Source organism: Gouania willdenowi, chromosome 13, assembly GCF_900634775.1.
Source record: "Gouania willdenowi chromosome 13, fGouWil2.1, whole genome shotgun sequence".
NCBI classification, from domain to species: domain Eukaryota; kingdom Metazoa; phylum Chordata; class Actinopteri; order Blenniiformes; family Gobiesocidae; genus Gouania; species Gouania willdenowi.
In genome coordinates, this window is record NC_041056.1 from 7,453,685 (window position 1) to 7,473,871 (window position 20,187).

The 20,187-nt window shown below is 37.1% G+C and overlaps 1 protein-coding gene across 5 annotated transcripts in view; it reads right to left on the bottom strand.

The window, feature by feature from the left end:
- Positions 1 to 20,187, bottom strand: part of tiam1b (TIAM Rac1 associated GEF 1b) — a 62,915-nt gene that overhangs the window by 4,957 nt on the left and 37,771 nt on the right. For 4 of the 5 annotated variants that reach the window (XM_028464738.1, XM_028464735.1, XM_028464736.1 and 1 more), the window contains exons 8-19: positions 18,856 to 19,002; positions 18,279 to 18,353; positions 18,022 to 18,192; positions 16,635 to 16,739; positions 16,152 to 16,233; positions 15,953 to 16,039; positions 14,095 to 14,307; positions 13,257 to 13,357; positions 4,237 to 4,425; positions 2,399 to 2,467; positions 1,772 to 1,897; positions 1,549 to 1,657 (exon numbers count right to left, since the gene is read on the bottom strand). In XM_028464738.1, the coding sequence (XP_028320539.1) occupies positions 1,549 to 1,657; positions 1,772 to 1,897; positions 2,399 to 2,467; positions 4,237 to 4,425; positions 13,257 to 13,357; positions 14,095 to 14,307; positions 15,953 to 16,039; positions 16,152 to 16,233; positions 16,635 to 16,739; positions 18,022 to 18,192; positions 18,279 to 18,353; positions 18,856 to 19,002 (1,474 nt within the window). Of the gene's footprint in view, positions 1 to 1,548; positions 1,658 to 1,771; positions 1,898 to 2,398; positions 2,468 to 4,236; positions 4,426 to 10,315; positions 10,555 to 13,256; positions 13,358 to 14,094; positions 14,308 to 15,952; positions 16,040 to 16,151; positions 16,234 to 16,634; positions 16,740 to 18,021; positions 18,193 to 18,278; positions 18,354 to 18,855; positions 19,003 to 20,187 lie in introns of those variants that run through there. The other variant, XM_028464740.1, reaches the window with a different exon arrangement.

The following is a 20,187-nucleotide window of genomic DNA, read 5'->3' on the forward strand; positions in this document are numbered from 1 at the left end:
GTTATGACACCTTTGGCGCTATGTTGGCATTTTTTGGGTTAGGTGGAGGGATCTAGTGGGGTTGGGTAGGGTTAGGGTAACAAACAACACTTAATGACAGGCTTCATGACACCTTTTTCCTGCTAATGACAGGTGTCATGTCATAGTAACTAACAGCGTAATGTCAGCCTTATGTATACAACTTCAAGTAAAGTGTTACCAAAATTAATAACTGCTATTGAAAATACAATGTTGGCACTGAATGAAAAAATAACTTGAAAAAGGCACTTTGGCATTGAAATCTTATGATATGTTCTTCCTGTCTCTCTATTTTTAGTGCTGATTTTATCTTTTTAATTACAATATTTATTTATTTTTTTTAACATGAGGGTGCCTAAAAAAGAATTGGCATTGAAAACACAAGCTGAAACTGAAAAAAGAAAGACTGGCATTGAAAAAATGGGAAGGTATTGGCATTAATCAAATGTTATTTCAAATGTTATATGATTTAATTTTTAATATTTCTTTGCTTTCTGATTATGCCTATTTGACACCAATGTCTTGGCCTTAATGAAATCAATTAATTCTCATGATATCCAATGAAAATCAAAATCAGAATCAGAAAATACTTTATTAAAACCCGAGGGGTAATTAGAACGACAAAGAGCAGTATATTAAAAAAAAGATTGTAAACTTGGTTATCAATCTAAAATAAAAGGCACTGGCAGAGACGCAGGCGTTTGTGGCTATAGGCAGACTATATGAGAAAAATAAAATGTACCAGTCTTTCAAAATAAAGATAGGATATAAGAATAAAATAACCTGTTATTATAAACAGTAGTTCATGTTTTTTGAGCTGTAATTAAGTAAAAATTGTTGGACCCCACAGTTGCAATTTGTTATATTATAGTCTTCTGTTGACAGGTTCTCATCATTGAGCAGTTTTTGGACCATTTAATAGATTAACACTCTCTCTCTCTGCAAAAATCCTGTAAAGGTCCCCACAAAGCTAGAAACAGAATCTGGCCAAAGAGACCAGATTTTCTCCTGCAGACACTGTGAGGGCCAGTTTTATCACCCTAATAAAAATTGACTGTTTCCTTCCAAGGCTATGTGTTGCATTTTTTAATTAGCTTGGATTACTGCATGGTAATGAAATCTGTTTACAACATTAATGTGTTTTATTTGATGAAAAAAAGCAAGTAAATATAGCTGTCCAACAATCAACAATAAATTAATTATTTATTCAAATGCCATTGCTTAATATATGCAAATATATCTAATATAATCAGTTCATGTTGTTATATAGACTAAGATTGCAGCTTTCTACAATTTTACAGTTTATTCCTAGAAGATAGATGCATGTAAACCTGCAACATGCAACAAACAAGCGTCATATATATCATGCAGGCTGCAGGCTTTTGGCCACCATTGCCTCCAGCTTGGTGTGTGCAGGTCATTGATAACACGTACGAAGGCTCGCTGTGCGTGACAGATGGCCGATGGATAAATGCAACCTTTCCCTTTAAGCCACGCCGGAATGTCTTCCCAGGAGCGCTTTAAACTCACCCTTTACGAGAACCTTAGGGACTTTGGTGTGGCTGGCGCAGAAAGCACTGTAGATCTTAAAACGATCTGCATAGTACAGGAAGGAGCCTCCCAAGGAGAAAAGGATTTTCTGTGAAAAGGAGTTACACCACTAAACATTAGGAATGCATAGATGTTGATGAAAGGATTGCTGCAGGCAAAGCCTTTGATGAGAGCTTCAAAAGGAAAAAAAGGAAAGGTGTACCTTAAACTGGTCAACACTCTCCAGCTTTTCCAAATCTGGCACCAGTCTGGTTCCATCCTCCAGGGTCTTAAGAAACTCAACTTGAAACTCAACCATTTCTGGCAAATTACCAAACAGCACGTCCAGCTGGGAAGGGCGAGAATTCAGGAAACATCAAAAAAATTAACAAAGGACTTCTTTTTTTAGTTATCCTATTATATCCTTAATGGGATAAGGATATTTGATCAGGCATCTGCATGGGCAGCTGCAGCCACCACTTGACTGAGGGAAGGACCCAGCATTTATATTATATATGAGTGTTTCAATTGTCTTTCATGTATATCGGCCTCAAACATCAGCTTCAAAAATCAGCTGTAGATATCGGCCATAGGCTGATTTTTTTTTTCTAAATTGGTATCTCCATCGGCCTTTGAAAATCCCATATCAGTTGACCTCTACATTCAACACAGCTAAACCACATGAAAACAATTATTCATTTTCAAAGCCGTCAGCGCCATTGTCCAGCCTTCATGTCCTTGTACGCAGTAACACTTCAATGGATTATGCAACCCACTTTTCTTAGAAAAATGCAACCTTGCTGGCATTTAAACCAACGCTTAAAGGCTCACGAGGGGAGTGTTGACATACCTCATCCTGTGTGAGGAAGGACTCCTTCTGCAGGGGTGTTAAATACCTCCCGATGAGACAATTTAGATCCTGCAAGACCAGAAAGAGCTGTCTCAATCACATACTGAGACATACAACAATTACAGCTTCAAACTAAATGATGCAAAGACGTATTATACATGCATTGATTCTTTTTAAACAGGCACAGATTCAAAGAAATCCAAATGAGTTACTAGGGTTAGAAACCAGGGACTTTCTCTAAGATATGAATGCTTGTACAAACAAGAGGAACTGTATTTACCAGAGAAAATGCAAAGGAGGATGCTATACTTTAATGTCACAGGGGTATTCCCCTCACAGGAGTCAGAAAAAACCCCTCAGAGTCAGTATAATACCTCAGAGTCAGTATAATACCTCGGAGTCAGTATAACCCCTCGGAGTCAGTATAACACCTCGGAGTCAGTATAACACCTCGGAGTCAGTATAATACCTCGGAGTCAGCATAACCCCTCGGAGTCAGCATAACACCTCGGAGTCAGCATAACCCCTCGGAGTCAGTATAACCCCTCGGAGTCAGTATAACACCTCGGAGTCAGTATAACACCTCGGAGTCAGTATAACACCTCAGAGTCAGTATAACACCTCGGAGTCAGTATAACCCCTCGGAGTCAGTATAACATAACCCCTCGGAGTCAGTATAACATAACCCCTCGGAGTCAGTATAACCCCTCGGAGTCAGTATAACCCCTCGGAGTCAGTATAACCCCTCGGAGTCAGTATAACCCCTCGGAGTCAGTATAACACCTCGGAGTCAGTATAACACCTCGGAGTCAGTATAACACCTCAGAGTCAGTATAACCTTCGAAGTCAGTTTAACCCCACGGAGTAAGTATAATACCTCGGAGTCAGTTTAACCCCTCAGAGTCAGTATAACCTTCGAAGTCAGTTTAACCCCACGGAGTAAGTATAACTAATATGGTAAACTGTAATAACAATGACTAACAGCACTGTTCACTATCCCAATATATTTCAATAGGAAAATGTAAATTTAATTTTGCAAATTAATCAATAACTGTTAAACCTATGAAAATACCAGAAGATAGCAAGAGTGTCCTGAGTATTCTGGACGCTAGCGTACCATGATCGGTAAAATTGATTTAAATTTGAATGAATGAGTTAACGAACAAAAATGTGTTCTATAAAAACAAACAAAAACAAAGTACATGGAAAACAACAGCGATGATGCTACAGTATATCCTCAATAATTAAACACAAGTGTGACTGTTGCAACAATAAACGACACTTCTTCTGACACAGACAAACCATCTAATAAAAAGCTGAGTATGTTCTTTCATGTATTAATAACCCAGTGTACCTAACATGGAAATCCACTATTAAGCCTTTTATTTAATAACAGTAATTAAAAGTGCTTCCCAGGTTAGCACCGTAATTATACTCCAAGTCTTACTCTTACTTATTAAAGCTGAGAAAGCAAAGCATCCAGGACTGTGTGAGTGACCCTGAGTAATCGTAACAAACGACCAAACAAAAAGCAATCCCATTAATGTTGGTGCAATAACCTGCTATTATAAACATGGTCATTTCCATAACAAGCCTTACTCCTCAGTAAGGATTCAATAGTGTGGATGTTATTATGTCATAAACTATCACCAGTAGCGCATGTATTCCATTAAGACATAAAAACACATCACGCAATAATCAGACAAGGTCACAGCTGCGTCCCTTTTATCTCTCCTGGGACATGGAGATAAATATGAATTGGGAATACATAATAGGGCTGCAACACACACACACACACACACACCATCTGCCTCCAGAGCAAAAAGACAGACACTGACTTTGACATAGGTGCGCTCGGTCTCCACCAGCTCACAGATGACTTTGCGGAGCTTGTCGGCGTCAGAGAGCTGCCGTAGAGTCACCGGAGGCGGGAAGGGGGAGTCGGGGCTCGGCGATGAGGAGGACACGCACTCCGTAGAATTCATATCATGGAGACTGCGGCAGAAAGCAGCCACCTGCTCCGTACTCTGGAAAAACAAAAACAAAAAACGACACAAGAAGGTGTGAAAAGTGAAGCTAAAATCAGTGTGGATTGGAATCTGACTGCACACGAGCAGCAGCAGCAGCAGCGAGCAGCAGAGGCTGATGTGCACAGACAGTGCACGGACTGAGTCTGGGAGTTAAAAAAAAATATCCTATGTACTAATTAATTCTCTTATCAATCTGTCAGAAGTGTGACTTTTCCGCCTCCCCTCGGTGTTTCTCCTCCTACTGACAAACCGCCAGAGTAATGATTCATCTCTTTCACTAAATCAAAATATGCACACCGTGGTGTATGTCCACATACAGCGCAGGTTGCCGTGGTGACCGAGCCTGATGTGCAATGAGACTATCAATCTGGACTGAAATAGACTGTACTCAGGATCAGCCCACATGGATAAAAACTACACAGAGTAGTGTGGGGAGTTTGGAACGGGCCACAGAACTAATGTTGGCAGAGAGAACACTCAAGACACATAAATGTTGTCTTTTTAACAATAAAAGAGAGATCTTTGTACTGTTAAGCAGGGTTGGGGTCAATTACATTTTTCAATTACATTCACGTCTTCAATTATCCACATTCAATTACACAGAGAATGGTCCGTTATAGAGCAATGGTGGCATGGAACTCCCTGCCACTGTTTTTGATTTCAAGCATGTATACCATACCTTCTTCTAAAAGAGTTAGACCACATGTGTTAAACTCAAGGCCCAGGGGCCAAATCCGGCCCTTTAAAACATCCAAATTGTCCCGCAGGGGAAAAAACCCCAAAGATGACCAAATAATGTAGTTGTGGATCTCTCAGTAGGGCTGAAAATAGTCCTAAAATATATGTCAAGTTTCCACAGGAACTTAAGCTTGGGAATTTTGTCAATATTCAAAAAATAGAAACTTTTCATGGGAGTTATTGATTGAAATTAAGCAGAAATTGGGAGTAATTTTAAAGCACGTTATCAAATCCAAAAAATATTGGCATCCATGCAAAAATATTAAACACAACATTTCAACAGATTTATTTGGAAGTAGAACTTTACAATTATTCAAGTGGCATTTCATTGAATTTGTCACAAAAAACAATGAAACAATATTTGCAGGGTTTTCCAGTTTTTCAATGCTTCTATAACACGGTGGAAGTAATTTTTACTCTAAATCCTCAGATTATTTGACAAGATTTTCCCAAATTAAATAAACTAGTACAGTGCCCGTCGGAAGTATGTATTCATATTGTGGGTGGGTGTTATATTTGCAGGTCCAAAGTAAAATAGCGTGTGCAGTTTCCCTGGTTTAATTCTATGAAACGTGCATGATGAATGTGTTGTTTTTTTTTTTTTTTTTTAATCATTTTTATATTTTTTTTGTTTGGTGTATTTTTCTGTAATGTTTGTTTTTTTGGAGTCATTATGTGTATTTTTGTATCTTTCTGTTGTCTTTTTGCGCATTTTTTGTATAATTATTGTTTTTTGTTGACATTGTAGTGTGATTCCGGAGTCATTTTGTGTTTTTTTTTTGTTTTGTTTTTTTGGTGTAGTTTTGTGCATTTCTGTTTTAATTTTAGTGTATTCTTTGTATAAATATTTAGTTTTGTGTGTATGGAGTCATTTTCACATTTTTGTTGTCGTTTGGTGTATATTTCTGTAATATATGTTTTTTGGAGTCATTTTGTGTGTTTTTAGAGCCTTTTTGTATATTTTTGTGCATTTCTGTTGTCGTTTCATGTACTTCCTGTATGAATATAGTTTATTTCGCATACAGATAGAGCTCGATTTTTGTATCAATTAGTAGTTTAATGTAATTTTTTTATTTCATCGCTGTGTGTATTTCAGGTAATGTTGTTATGTATTATGCATGCTTTGGTTATTCTGTTTTTATTTTTGGTTATATTTTCTTTTCTTTTTGTGATCAACTTTTTAGTCATGTCTGGTTAGTGATTACAGTGAAATATGTATGTATGTATGTCGTTTACAGTTATATTATGCACACACTCCCACAAGTCCATTCCCCTCGCGATGGGCATATTGATGCATGTACACACATGAGTTTAATACACATAAATAAATCCCTTAAATAATGAATACATAACAGCAATAATAATGAAATAAAAATAGACTTAAAAAAAACATTTCTTCTATATTTTCTTTTCTGTGTGAATGTTGTTTGTACATCATCACTAATCTGTTTGTTGTACTTCAGAACTGTCATGGATATATAGTGAATGTAGACCCTAGGAAGAATAGCTACTGCTTTTGCAATGTAGCTAATGGGGATCTAAATAAAAACAAACAAACTAAATGTGTATGTGTACGCCATAGAACTGTAACATGGTTTCACAGTTTCATTAAATTGTGATTGACAATTTTATATAATTTCCACGACAATTACTAAGTCAATTATCTGAACGACAGCAACTAAATCGTGATTACAATAGCAACAGATCTTTCCAATTACAATTATATTTGTATCTAATTATCAATTGCACAATTACAATTAAAATAGACCCCAACCGTGCTGTGAAGCACGCATGAAGAATCCAGACAGATCTTTATGTAATGCTGTCATGTTCGGATGAAAATCATCAGATTGTGTTGTTGTTTTGAGTAGAAATGACAATTTATTACTTTGCCATGTGAAGAATTACAGAAAAATGTTCATTGTTTAATCAGACACAAACATGAGATGCAGTACGATCGTTTTTGTTTCACAGCTTTTCTGCAAATCCAAGGGTTTGTGTGCGTTCTGCTGCTCCGACTGCCATTTGTCACTCGCCACAATCGTCCCAAAATAATCAAGCGTTGGAATAAACAAATGAAGCAGGGACTTTAATGTCTGTGCGATATGATGCAAATCCATTTTACATTCACTGTCAGGTTTGATTTTTAACTATAGCTAATGGAAACGAATGCTGCAAAGAGGAATTTGTTGATTTGATGAAAACAAATCAAAGCTTTTAAAATAATTGAATTAGTGCAGTCACTGGTTTTCCACCTTTTTGGGGCCCATCTGTTAAGTCAGCAATATGATGGTTTATTTCATTGTTCTATGAATCTCTGATAACCACATTTATTTATTTATCGGAATAATATCAGTTTATTATTATTATTATTATTTGCGCCACAGTGTATAGTCATCTTAAAGATGTAAATCCAAAGTAATAAATAAAAGGGTTTAAAAGTCACCAAAATTGGAAAAGGTGGTAAAAAGGGATTTTAAAAACCAAGTTGCAAAGTTGCAAATTGTAATCAATAGAATTTAAAAATGTAGGGAAAATTAGTTTAAACTGGCAAATATTGGGCATTACAAATCATGAATGTGGTAAATTTGGCAAAAATAAACATAAAATGTGGTGAAAAAGGGTTAAAAGTAATAATGGGCCAACATATGCAACATTAGATGGGAAAAGTCTTGAAAGTGGATAAAATATGTAGGAGAGGAATTGAAATTTAATGTAGAAGTGACAAAAATGGGAATAATGTAGCAAAAATGCATTAAAAGGAGCAAAAGTTTGGCAAGTTTTGTGTAGTTGCAGAAAAAGGGAAAAAAATAGGCAAAAATTGGCTCCAATTGGTCAAAAAATTAGATTAAAATATTCTTAGTTTCTTAAAGGCATCTGGTGACCCCCTGCAAATATCTTGCGACCCCAAAAGAGGTCCTGACCCCAAGGTTGAGAACCCCTGCATTAGTAAACACAACAGTAATTGAGTAATTCACTCAAGGCTCTTTCACTGTTGAAATGTTTATCATTGAAAACATTCTGTTTTCATTGCTACTGATTGATTTTTATGAATTGCCTGTGATTACATCAATGCTGATTAACTCAGCAACTCTTTTCTTATTCTCAGAGTTTCTCTCTGAAAAAAATCACCTCCATGTAACGCGCACTCAAAGCAAACCTTCCCTCCGACGCAGTTCAGGGAGGCTTTGACAAAAGTACCATGGTGACCTCGCTCTGCAGATGCCTATTTACTGGAAACACGCCAAATAAGCAGCGCTTTCATGTTTTTATGGCTGATTTGAAAACATTGAATTCATAGAGCTTTAAGATAATACTAAAACTGCTTCAAAGCATATTATTGGCTGTATTTCATGTGTTTTCATTGATGTATTTGCAGTGTTTTTAGTACAAAAGAACTCATTTTCAATCATTTTGAATTCTTAATTCAACACTCGCAGCTGAATTTCTCATTTTCATTCAGTAAAGAGAAAAAAGAAACTACATTTCCTGATGTTTTAGTGGTTTAAGCCCTACAGGGATATAAACTGCTCATAAAGTGTGCACATAAAGCTGCTCTCAAAACATTTTCTGTATTTGAAAGCAGCTTTATGTGCATAAAGAGTGTTATCATGTAAGTAAATGTTGCCTTTGTGACAATCAGTGTGTTAAGTAAGATCAGTAAAGATACACAGATCACTATGGGGAAGAAAGTTTTTCATCAACCAGTGTTCTTTGAGCTTCATCATCATCATCATCATCATCATCACAAAGTCACAGTTCAGCGGTCGCCCTCACAGCCTGAGCTGATTAACACCATCATCGCAACTTTGGGAGCGTGTTCTGTTCACGGCATGACAAAGAGGAGAAAGAACAGTGGGTTCATCACAACAATTCATAAATATGGAAAGCAGAAAGACTGTTAAGAGTAAAACTGAGAAGAGAAAAGACTGAAACATGAAACCCTAAAACACACACACACACAAAAGTCAATCTCATACAATGCTCACCTGTACCTTTACTGACATAATGAAGATTATCAACCTCATTCCAAATATTCAAGCAAATATATTCAGCGATAGACATAAGGAAGTTCACACTAGAAAGGAGTTCATTCCTTAGTTCTACACATAAATACTTGCTGCATCACCCTAAATATGATCGCTTTTTAGCCGTAAAATGTCAGAAAATGCTAAAAAGAAAAAACAAATGTGCACAGCTTTGTCCCATTCGCACCGACGCATTCTACAGACCAATGAAAGACCAACATTGTTGAACAGAAATTAGCTTAAAATCTGACACTTTCTGACCCGTTTGTTGCTTCTTTTCAGGGTCACGGGGGTCTGCTGGTGTCTGTCTTCAGCTCTCAATGGGCGATAGGCGGGGTACACCCTGGACAGCGTGCCAGTCCATCGCAGGGCAACACACACAAACAACCACTCACATTCACTCCTACGGGCGATTTAGGGACTGCAATCAACCTAACAGTTGTGTTTTTGGATGGTGGGAGGAAGCTGGGGAGAACATGCAAACTCCACACAGAGGTGTCCACTATGAGGCTTTAATCCCGGAACTTCTTGCTGTGAGGTGGACGTGCCAACCACTACGCATTAATATCATTATTATCAACTGTCCTGTAATCTAAATAAAAAAAAACATGAATACATAAATAATTAATAAAATATAATGCAAAATAGTTAATGCTTTGGACAATTTAAAGCAAAATAAATCATGTGTTACTCTTACTTTTTAAAAGTTTTTTTTTTTTTTTCAACAACAACAAAAAACAAAGTAAACATGTAAATAAAACCAGTGGTTGTGTAGTGATGACCAGGACTCATCATTTGAAATAGAAATATTGTCAACCACTCCCATTGTAACTGCAAAGTCTGCAAAGGCCACAATAATCCTACAATATTAAACATTTACAGCACAGAAGGACTGAGCAAATTTTTAAAAAACAACACAATCAATAAATCACTATAGCAGAAACTCCCCCAACAGTGGAGGTCAAAAGTCACAAAAGCATGTGACTTTCAGACACACAGCGTTTCCCTCTGGATTCTCCTGTGATTAATTAAGGAGCAACTTTGACTCAAGAAGTGGGAGAATTTTCCCATCAAACATCCCAGAAGCATCCATTCAGGTAAAGTAAGGAGACCATTCTCACCAAGTGAAGCATGCCATAGACGGAGTCTGAGGAGCGCTTGCGTGGTTTACTCCACTTCAGGACGGACATGACTGTGCCGCAGGTGGCAGAGAGAGGAAAAGAAGAAGAAGAAGAAGAAGTCTACACTGCCTCCCGCTCACACATCGCACAGCCTTGTTTTGCTCTAGAAAAAGGTGAGTGGTGTTTGTGCCGATGGAGACTGCTCCTCCTCCTCTTCCTCCTCCTCCTTCGCCCACCAGCACTTACTGCCTCTGAGCTCTCCTTCTTTTTGCACCTTCACAGTCTGCTATTCCTCTCTCTCTCTCTCTAGTCTCTCTACAGGCTGCGTAAACACAGGCACACAGTGTGCGTGTGAAGAGCTGGACAGATCCAGCAGCAGTTAGCGATCGCCCTGACGAGAACAAAGAAGGTGAGCTGGAGGAGTGGGAGGATCCTCACTAAAGGTAGCAGAGGAGTGGGATCGGCCGACGAGGAGCAGAGAATATAGACGCAGGGTCAGGGATGAGTTCAGGAATAACAGCCAAAAAATACATCTAATATAAAAAACTTAAATAAGTAGCTCGTCGATACAGTAAACGTATGCGTTAGCTTCACAGCTGACATGAATTAAAACAACAACAAACAACTTTGATTTATCTTAAATTTGTTTTAGTCTAGTTTCAGTTGGCTAAAGTTACTTTACTAAAAATGTCTTTTGAAAAATCAATAATTCACTTGTATTAATTAATGTCATCCTGGCACTTCTACACTAAACTAAAGAAAAAAGTACAGACGTTCTGAGTGCATGCTGTCGGGGTGTCGCATTGTTGTTTGTCTGTCTGTATGTTGCAAACTAAAAATCAATAAATACATAAAAGAATAAAGGGAAAAAAGTGTATAGGTTTTGTCATTATCTGTTTACATTTAGATTTTTTTGTTTCATATTTAATTTATAGAAAAGCAGTGATTCCAACACAAATTAACAAAAAACAAAAAAGTATGTAATTAATTAAAGACTTTGTAATTTATTCATCTTGATTAATCTAAATTAACTGTGCTGTTTGGAGTGCAAAAAAAAACTAAACAATCTACTGCGTTATTTTCTTTTTCAGTGCATTTTTTTCATGTAATTAATAATCGAAAATAATGCGATGAAGTCCCAGCCCTAATTAAAAGTAATCTGAAGGTCACATGCCTGATTGTGCTCTGCATCGAACATGTGCGCTGTATTGATTTTGTCAAATTTGTGCAAAAGGAAAAGGAAAATCCTGAATTAATCTGTGATTCCCCAAATTAGCAAAGTTACACGACTTTTTTCATTTGTGCGTGAATATTTACGTGAAAACACATTATACGTGCATGAATTCTACATACACATGCCCTATTTGTGCACGTGTGAATGCACAAATCTTTTGATGAAAACTTTACCACATAGTTTACCAAAAGAACATGCATTATCTTATTCCTACAAAGAAAATATAATTTATATTTATTCTGAATATGCCATCCTAAGTGAAGTGTACAGTAGTTAACAGTAGTATAATACTGCGTTCACATAGAATGCGTCTTCTGCGGCACTGGACGCGTCTGACGCACGACACGTTCCGCAGTTTTTGCAGGATCAAAAAAATGTCCCCATTCACTTCATATGCGCGTTTGAAGTGAAGCCCCGCCCACCAGCGACACATCCAACTCGGTGAGTTTCACTGCCTGATGAAGCGAGCTGTACTCCTTTTTCTCCTCTCATAAACATAAACAACCAGTGAAAAAAGCCAGTGTGATTAGCAGCTAATGCTATCCTAGCTCAGTGCTACAGAGAGAACTTTTACCTGCTACTCCCACCGCCTCTCTGATTCTCCTCCACGCCTAATCCTTCCTAGTCCAGTCCTGGTTATAAAGGCTGTGTCATACAGCTCCAGGTGGTCACACACAGCTTCTACTCCATGGTTGAATGGGTGAACAGACCTGTGTCCGTGTTGACGGCCTGATGTCATCGTCAACAAAGACTCTGATTGGCTTTAGTCATGCAAAACAGTCGCAGGAGTTCAATATTTTCAACTCTTGCGAATATGACGAAAAATCGGGAGCGCGCTTGCATGGTTCTTGATGCGCGGATCGGACAGTAAAGATTTCGCCTGTGGGCCGCGTCTATCCATTGACTTTGTTATGTAATCTGGTCGCACGAACATTTTGTGATGCATCCGGTGTGAACGCACCATTAGTGATGAACAGAAATTAGGAGGCACAAAATACTGCAAAAAATAAAATAAAATAATGAAAACTAGGGATTTAAAAGCTAGTGTAATCCAACACTGAACTCTGGAGTTGATCCAGGAGAAAAGAGGAAATCAGTTAATCTTCTGCTTTTGTTACGAGCTTCAGAAAACAAAGACAAGCAACAAGTCGCTGCAGCCTTTCATCTTATCACAATCATGGTGTGTTTTCTCCTTCCATCTCTTTTTAAAAGTGCTCATTTAGAGTTGACGTGAACACGCCGTCTCCATTAGTTGATTTAATAGCAGTCTGTAATCAGGCAATTAAAATGCAAGCTTCATCAAAAACATATCCCTCACATGGGTGTTGTGGACGTAGTGGATTGAGTCTCTGCTCCATGAGAGACGCTTTAATCAGAAATGAACGCGCACATCAATATTAAAGCCTCATTGGGCCTGATGTGAAAAAAAAAAGCTAATAAAATTGGTTGGAAAGGCAAACACGAACTGAGGGAATGATTGTGTTGAGAAGAGCAGGGTTAATCCTTGAATGCAAACAGAGAAAATGGAGCCTGTAACAGATGGTGACTCACTGTGGTGAAACATTATGTTCATGACTGCTGAGATGGGAAGCAATGAAGGACGAGGACTGTAAGGAAGCCAGCTTTTTATAGATGAATAAAGTGTATTGAATGAAACATGTTCGCTGTGGTGAGATAAAAGATATCAACGCAAAGCTGCGCTCTTACTTTTCTGTACTCGTCGAACTCGCTGAAGGTCTCCGAGTCGTTGTCCATGCTGTCTCCTGAGCTGTCATGTAACAGTCCCACTCCATCGTCCAGAATCTCCTCTGCAACAAACAGGCATGTGGAATAAGATTCTGAAACAGTTTGTACATTCTTTTAATTTCAATTGTCAAATATCAAGCACTTTAAAAGAAAATATAAAGAAAATATCTTTATGTTGCAAGTGTGTAATGTTTTTTTGTACCAAAATCATATAACAAAATAATGTATTAACAGCAGCAATGGTTGGAAAACTAGATTATTTGTAAATTGTTACTGTAATGCAGGAAAAGGGGTGGGACTAGTAAGTTTATACTTCCACCCACTCCCTCAAACATAAAAAGCATGTGTATGCAGTAATATATGTAATTATTGTTTTGTTTTTTCTTGTTTTCTGGAGGGAGTTCATCTGCATCAAATCTTTTTTTTAAATTCTAATATTGTTTCTTGTTTTATTGCATTTGTTCAAAATAAAACAGTATAAATCTGAAACAAGACAAGGATCAAACTTTGATCACAACCCATTGTACTCATTTCAAACCAGGGTTGGGGTCAATTACATTTTTCAATTAAATTACGTCTTCAATTGTCCGTGTTCAATTACAACTGTTTTGTGCTGTGACTTGAAAAGAATTTCTCTTCACTGGATGTGTTAACTGGACTTCACTCATTACTTATTCAATTTTATTCAAAGTATTGTTTGTAGGTAGGTACTCATTTTGCCCTAGTTTGCATTTCTACGTGAACATAAATTAGACATCACTGGTTATGACTAGTCCAGCACACTGATTGCGTCTCCCACCTTGACTCTGGGAAAAGATGTCGGTGTAGAGATCTTCCTCAGCGTCAGAGCGCCGCGGTGGCAGGTAGCAGAGCTGACGGCGGTCCACGGACGGCAGAGTGTAAACCATCAAAGCCAGCGACGCCTGAGAGAACGCAGCCTTCAGGTCAGAGAAGTTCAGACTGTGAGAGTCTTTCCCGTTCAGCTGGAGGATCTCATCCCCTGCATTCAGGCCTGCAAAGAGGAAAACACCACCAGCAGTAAGTTTGGAACAAACAGCCTGAACTGGAGTTTAAAAAAAAAAAACACTTTTTTATTCACTAAAGTTTTTGTTTGATTGAAAGTCGACCAGCAGAACAAGGAAGAAGGGAGGTAGAAGTGCTTGTTTTCTTTGACTGTTTTACAAAAGAAGTCGAAAAAAGTTTGAATGTTGTCTAAATATAAAAGAATGAAACACTGAAATGGACAGACGAATAATTTAATAGGATTATAAATGAATAAAGAGAGTACAAATGGTTAAATAGAAAAAAGACTATCTTTGAGAACTGCAAAATGACTTGTTAAGATTTACAGTTCTGTCATATTGTATTATATATGCTTGTACACAAAGAAACATTTGAATAGTGTCATTTCAATGGATAACTTTAAAATGTTGAAATGTGATTAAATGCAAAAAAACAATCAATCCCAAAACTATTTAGGTGAATAATGTTTATAATCCCATAAAAAACTAATAAATAAATAATGAAAAATGTTGTGTTTTGTTAAAATCAACAACAATCTACACAGTTGAAGTAGAGTCTACATAAGCAGAACTGCTTGTGGCTATACGCTGAATTTGTATTTGTATAGGGTCCCTACAAAGCAGAGTCCTATGCCTCATCTGAGGTGAATCAATATTCTTAATATGCTTAAAAAAATAAGGGAATAATTGCTCATGTTTTGGAATTCTCATTGTTGCTCTCAAAATTTGAAATTAAAATTTTCAAACACTCATCTGTTTTATACATTGACATTTAGAGGACTGTGGTTTTCCTTGCATTATTATTGTTTTGTTTTTACTTGTCTTGGTTAAAGGTGCAGTCTGCAACTCTTATAAAATTGACTTTTTGTCATATTTGCTAAAGATGTCACTATGTAAGGACAGCTTTACATCAAACTAATTTAGTGTTTTTTAATTTTTGCCATACTATCTTGTGTTTATTTGCCAGACAAAACAGTGATTCTTTTTTTCATTGCAATAACAATTGCAATTAAATAATTGTTGTACATTATTTGGTTTTGCAGAAATGTCACGTTGTCAGTGTTTTTGGGGTCAGACTGGCATCAGTAGTGGATGAGAAAAACTTTGGGATGAAATATAGGTACAGTTGTTTGTAGACAACATGTGGAACATGTCGTTTTGTGCATTTTGCATTGGGTTTACTAACGCACAAACATCAGCATAAAATATCACATCAGTGCCCCTAACTGCTAGTTCAACCTTGCATCTTTTAGATCCGCCTCTCTATTGTGTGTGTGTGTGTGTGTGTGCGCATCACTGCACATAATCTACCTGCTCACGGCCTACTGTGTGATACTGATCGTAACATCGCTTGATCTTAGACTGTTTTTGAGCTGTGGGCATGAGTCATGTTAATCCACATACTTCATTAAATGTCAGTGAGGGGCATCGTGGTTATAGTTACAGTAATCAACACCTGCAATGACTGCCTCATCCACTGAAACCTCCACCTACCTGTGATGCACACACAAGCCAATGCATTTTTAAGGTGAAACAAGTTAAAAATGAGTCATAAAACTGAGTTTACAGGCCCCTTAACTTTAACTTGTTTATTCATAGGTGGAAAGAAAGAAAGTCACATGTATAATAGTGAACCTTTAGCAAAGGCTAGTCCTCCTGCTTTGACATCAGTGATGTAGAGCTGCTGCACTCCATCCTCCTCCACCACCGAAAAGGAAAAACCTGAGGGAGAACATTAAAGATTCAGAGAAGAGAGTCATCTAAAATACATCAGAGTTTAAAGTTTTAAAAATCACAGGTCAGATATGGGTCAAAGACAAGGAAACATGCTTACCGTAGCCGATCATGCAGGATTCGTCTCTGTCAAACTGGATAACTTTGGTTATTTTAGAGCACAGCTCGATCTCCCTGTAAAGCTGTGAAAAAAGGTGATTACATAAAACACGATACAACATTGGACTTTATTCTTAGTCTGCTGGGTGGGTGGGTTCCTGACAGCAGGGAAAGAGGGCGATAATTTACTACATTCTCAAGCAAGGCAGCTCTTACAGAGTCTTTGTCAAGGAGGATCTGTGGTGTGTGATGATTACATGATAGCAACACAAAAGCTAACGCAAAACGAGTGGTATTCTGTGCGTGATCTTTATATTTATAAGACAGAACAAAGGTTTCTCTGAATTAATGCTGGAGGTTTTTTTTTTTATCTGCTTTTTACCAAACGATTTCTAAAGACATTATGGCTCTTTGTCAATGTATTGCCTTTTTACTCAGTTGATTAAGGTGAATAAGTTCATGCACGTGTGCAGTAGTCACATACCAAGTCACAAATGTCCTCATCCGGTTTGGGAATGTAGAACTGAATTCGGTTTTCAATGAGGAACTTTAGCCGTAGGTAGTGCTTGGTGGGATCCAGATGATGAGCCTGCAAAAAAACAATGGATTATTCACATTAGGGTGTGCATTGCCATGAATCTAACGATATGATACTGTATATCCCGATACTAAACAATACAATACATATAACGATATCAATAATTACAAATTTCACCCTTACAAGTACAAAATGGTATGAAATACAATTTATTTATTTATTGTTTTTAACTTGCGAGAACATGTAAATGGTATTTAACTGTAATTCAAATACCAATATATAAAATAAAAGTGTTATGTTCATCAAACTGTCAAATTACATTTTGCCAAAAAGTAGAAAACAGATGCAGACAAGTTCTTAAATTCTACAAAAAAAAAGTGACGACATACATCTGTAAAAGTGCACAGTTTTGATCGTACTGTGTGTGTGTGTGTGTGTGTGTGTGTGCATGTGCGCTCCAATAATCTCAACACATCAATATATACATAATATCTAACAACATGATCTAATGTTGGAACTTTCCGAACTCCTATTTGAAAAAGTGACTTGGAACGCCGCCTAAAGTTGCAACTCCTACTTGGTAAAGTCAAGAAAAAAAATTACAGCAGTTTGAATTATTATCAAAAATCTACACTTTGGGTGGGATTGGTTCTTTTTTTTTGGAGTAGTTGGATCCATACCAGGAACTTAGCTTTTCCCCAGAACAAAAATATAAAATCATGGTAGCTATAAATTACAATGTTGAACAAAATTGTTAATATTAAACATGGACATTTATTCATTTTTTTTAAAAAGCCTAGTCCAGAATATGCAATCAAATAAGTGTGGTTAGGTGTGTTTTTTCACAAGGATAGGACTAAAGCTATAAGGTAAAATCTGAATGCATGCACTCCAAAGGTTACAATTATCTGATGACTAAATAGAAAATAATAATAAATATCTATCTATAAAAAGAAGAACAGAACACGTCACTTCAAAACAAGCTATTTCTGAATCCATATCATTGCTCTTCAAAGTCTAAATTTAACTCCATCAAACTGATTCATGGCTCACTCACAGTGTGTGGGAAGAACAAAATGATTATTATTATTTTCCTTTTGGCAACTACTCGATATTTTTGGAAGTGAATTCACAAAATAATGACAGATTTTCTCCCACCACCTGGTGACCCAAAGGAATCAGTTTCTGGCCCATTTTGAGTCGATGCCCACGGTTTGGGAAACGCTGTTCAAGCGATTTCCTTCCTTCTACTTTAAGAACTTAGTGTATACTTGTTGTCTCTGTTTTTTAACACAGCAGTGGTTTGATGTGACTCAAGGCTCAGTTGTGTTACCTTGCAAATGGTTTCCAGTACACACAGCACCGACTCTCCAGGCTGAATGATGGTCAGCACAGGCTGGTCGTTAGGAAGACACACCCAGGAGGGGGTGAGGTGGTCCGGGACCCACAGGTCGCTCTCAGTGCTGGGTCTTGAAAGCGTCTTCACACTTCCCTCCTCACTTTGCTTTAAAAAAAAAAAAAAAAAGAGATAATAAATAATTGTGAGTGATATTTTTCATGAACAGGACCAAATGACTGCTGCATCCTTACTGTGCTTTCCCTGGTAGTGTCGTCATATAAACCGTCAGCAGATTTTTTCACTGGCTCCTCACCGTTTCCAAAGACCTGCAAGAAAAGAAAGTCATGTGGTTTAATTTCTTTATATTGCAACACACAAGACACGACGAAAACAAAAACAATATATATACATGATACACAGAACATACACAATAATAAGGCAGTAGTTGAGGAGTAGATATTTACAAATTGACACCATGTGTGTGTAAGTGTAAATAAAATAAAATAAAACAAAATTAATCCAACCATCCATTTTCAGACCCACTTTGTCCTATTTCAGGGTCTCAGGGAAATAAATAAATAAATAAATAAATAAATAAATCCATCCGTCCAAACAGTTAATCCAATCAATCAGAGGGGCCAAGCCAGAATGTAATTGGCACATTGGGAATGGAATCCAGCCGCTCCTCGTTCCCTCATTTATTGTTTATTTATTTAATTTTTATTAATGTATTTTCTCTTTTCACCCTTTTCATTCTTCATGTGGTTTCATTTCAAGCAGAACACGGGACAATTAAAGCTTTGTTGAAACTAAACATTAGCTACCAACCTGGCTAACTGTGGGGTAGGCTTTAGACTTCCTCTTGGATGTCGTGTCCAGACCCCAAAGCGAGGAGAACCTGCTCTTGCGTTTGCTGTGGGAACGAGACATGGCCTGCGTTCGTCGTCTGACGCCAGTTTCTGTGCGAGCTGCCACCTGAAAAATCAGAGTAATGCTGTCAGAAACACACTAGATCATTTCATTTCAAGAGCCAAATATGAACCAGTTTGATTTGGAGTGGGCCGCAGATTTTAATTGAGGGAAAAGAGAGCAATTTTCACCACAATATCAGTCTCTACAGGATCTTCACTTAGAAAATTCTTGATTTTGTAACAAATGTTTCTGTAATTAAGAGGAATTTTGTGGAATTGTAAAATTGCAAGTTTTACGGAAAAATTATTTCTACAATTTGCAATTAAAAATGACTGCATTTTAGTGATATAAGCATGGGAAAACTGCAAGCCCCTAAAAAATAATGAGTTTTACATTTGTTAATTTGAGATATCTATAACTGAATTATATGGTCATTTACACAATAGTCCAAGTTCCTATTTCTACCGTCTCCTGCGGGCGCAGTTGGAAGCATTAAAGGACCAGATTTGGGCCCCAGACCTTGATTTTAACGCAAGATGATTCCAGTGTCACATGTGGCTGCTTCATAGGAAAACCAGAGCTTGCTCCTTTAACATAATACAAACAGGACAATGTATACAATATGTAAGCATCAAATAACTCACAAGGATACATCAAAGCAATCAGCAGATGCCTCTGAGGAAGACTGACAGTTGGCAGTCAAAGCATGTCAGGAGATCAAAGTAAATTTCCTGAAAAATGTTGTGTGAATAAATTAAACTGTAATATATTATTTAAAAAAACAAAAGACAAAATGAACTTGCTGGAATAATTACGCAGACAATGTAAAATAAAGAGAAGCCTGATAGGAAAATATATTTTAAAAAAAAAGAAGAGCGAAAAAACATCCGACAGGTTTTGTCATTGGGTTTTCTACAAATATTACAATATAACACAATAAAGAACGTTTTTAATCATATTAGTGTAGATTTAAAGTTTGTACTGCTGATTTTTAATGTTCTGATTGATTTTTAAACTATTAAATGTTTTCTATTGCACTTTTTAATCATGTAAAGCACATTGAATAGCCTTGTCTACAAAATGTGCAATACAACTACATTCGCTTTGCCTTACCTTTACTACATCTCATCATAAAAACTTTGTTAACTTCCCAAACTGTTTTTTTTTTTTGCAGATTACACTTCCATGTTCCAAAACGCCGCGTTGGTGGTGTTGATAATTTTAAAACTAGAACTGACTTTTTTTTCT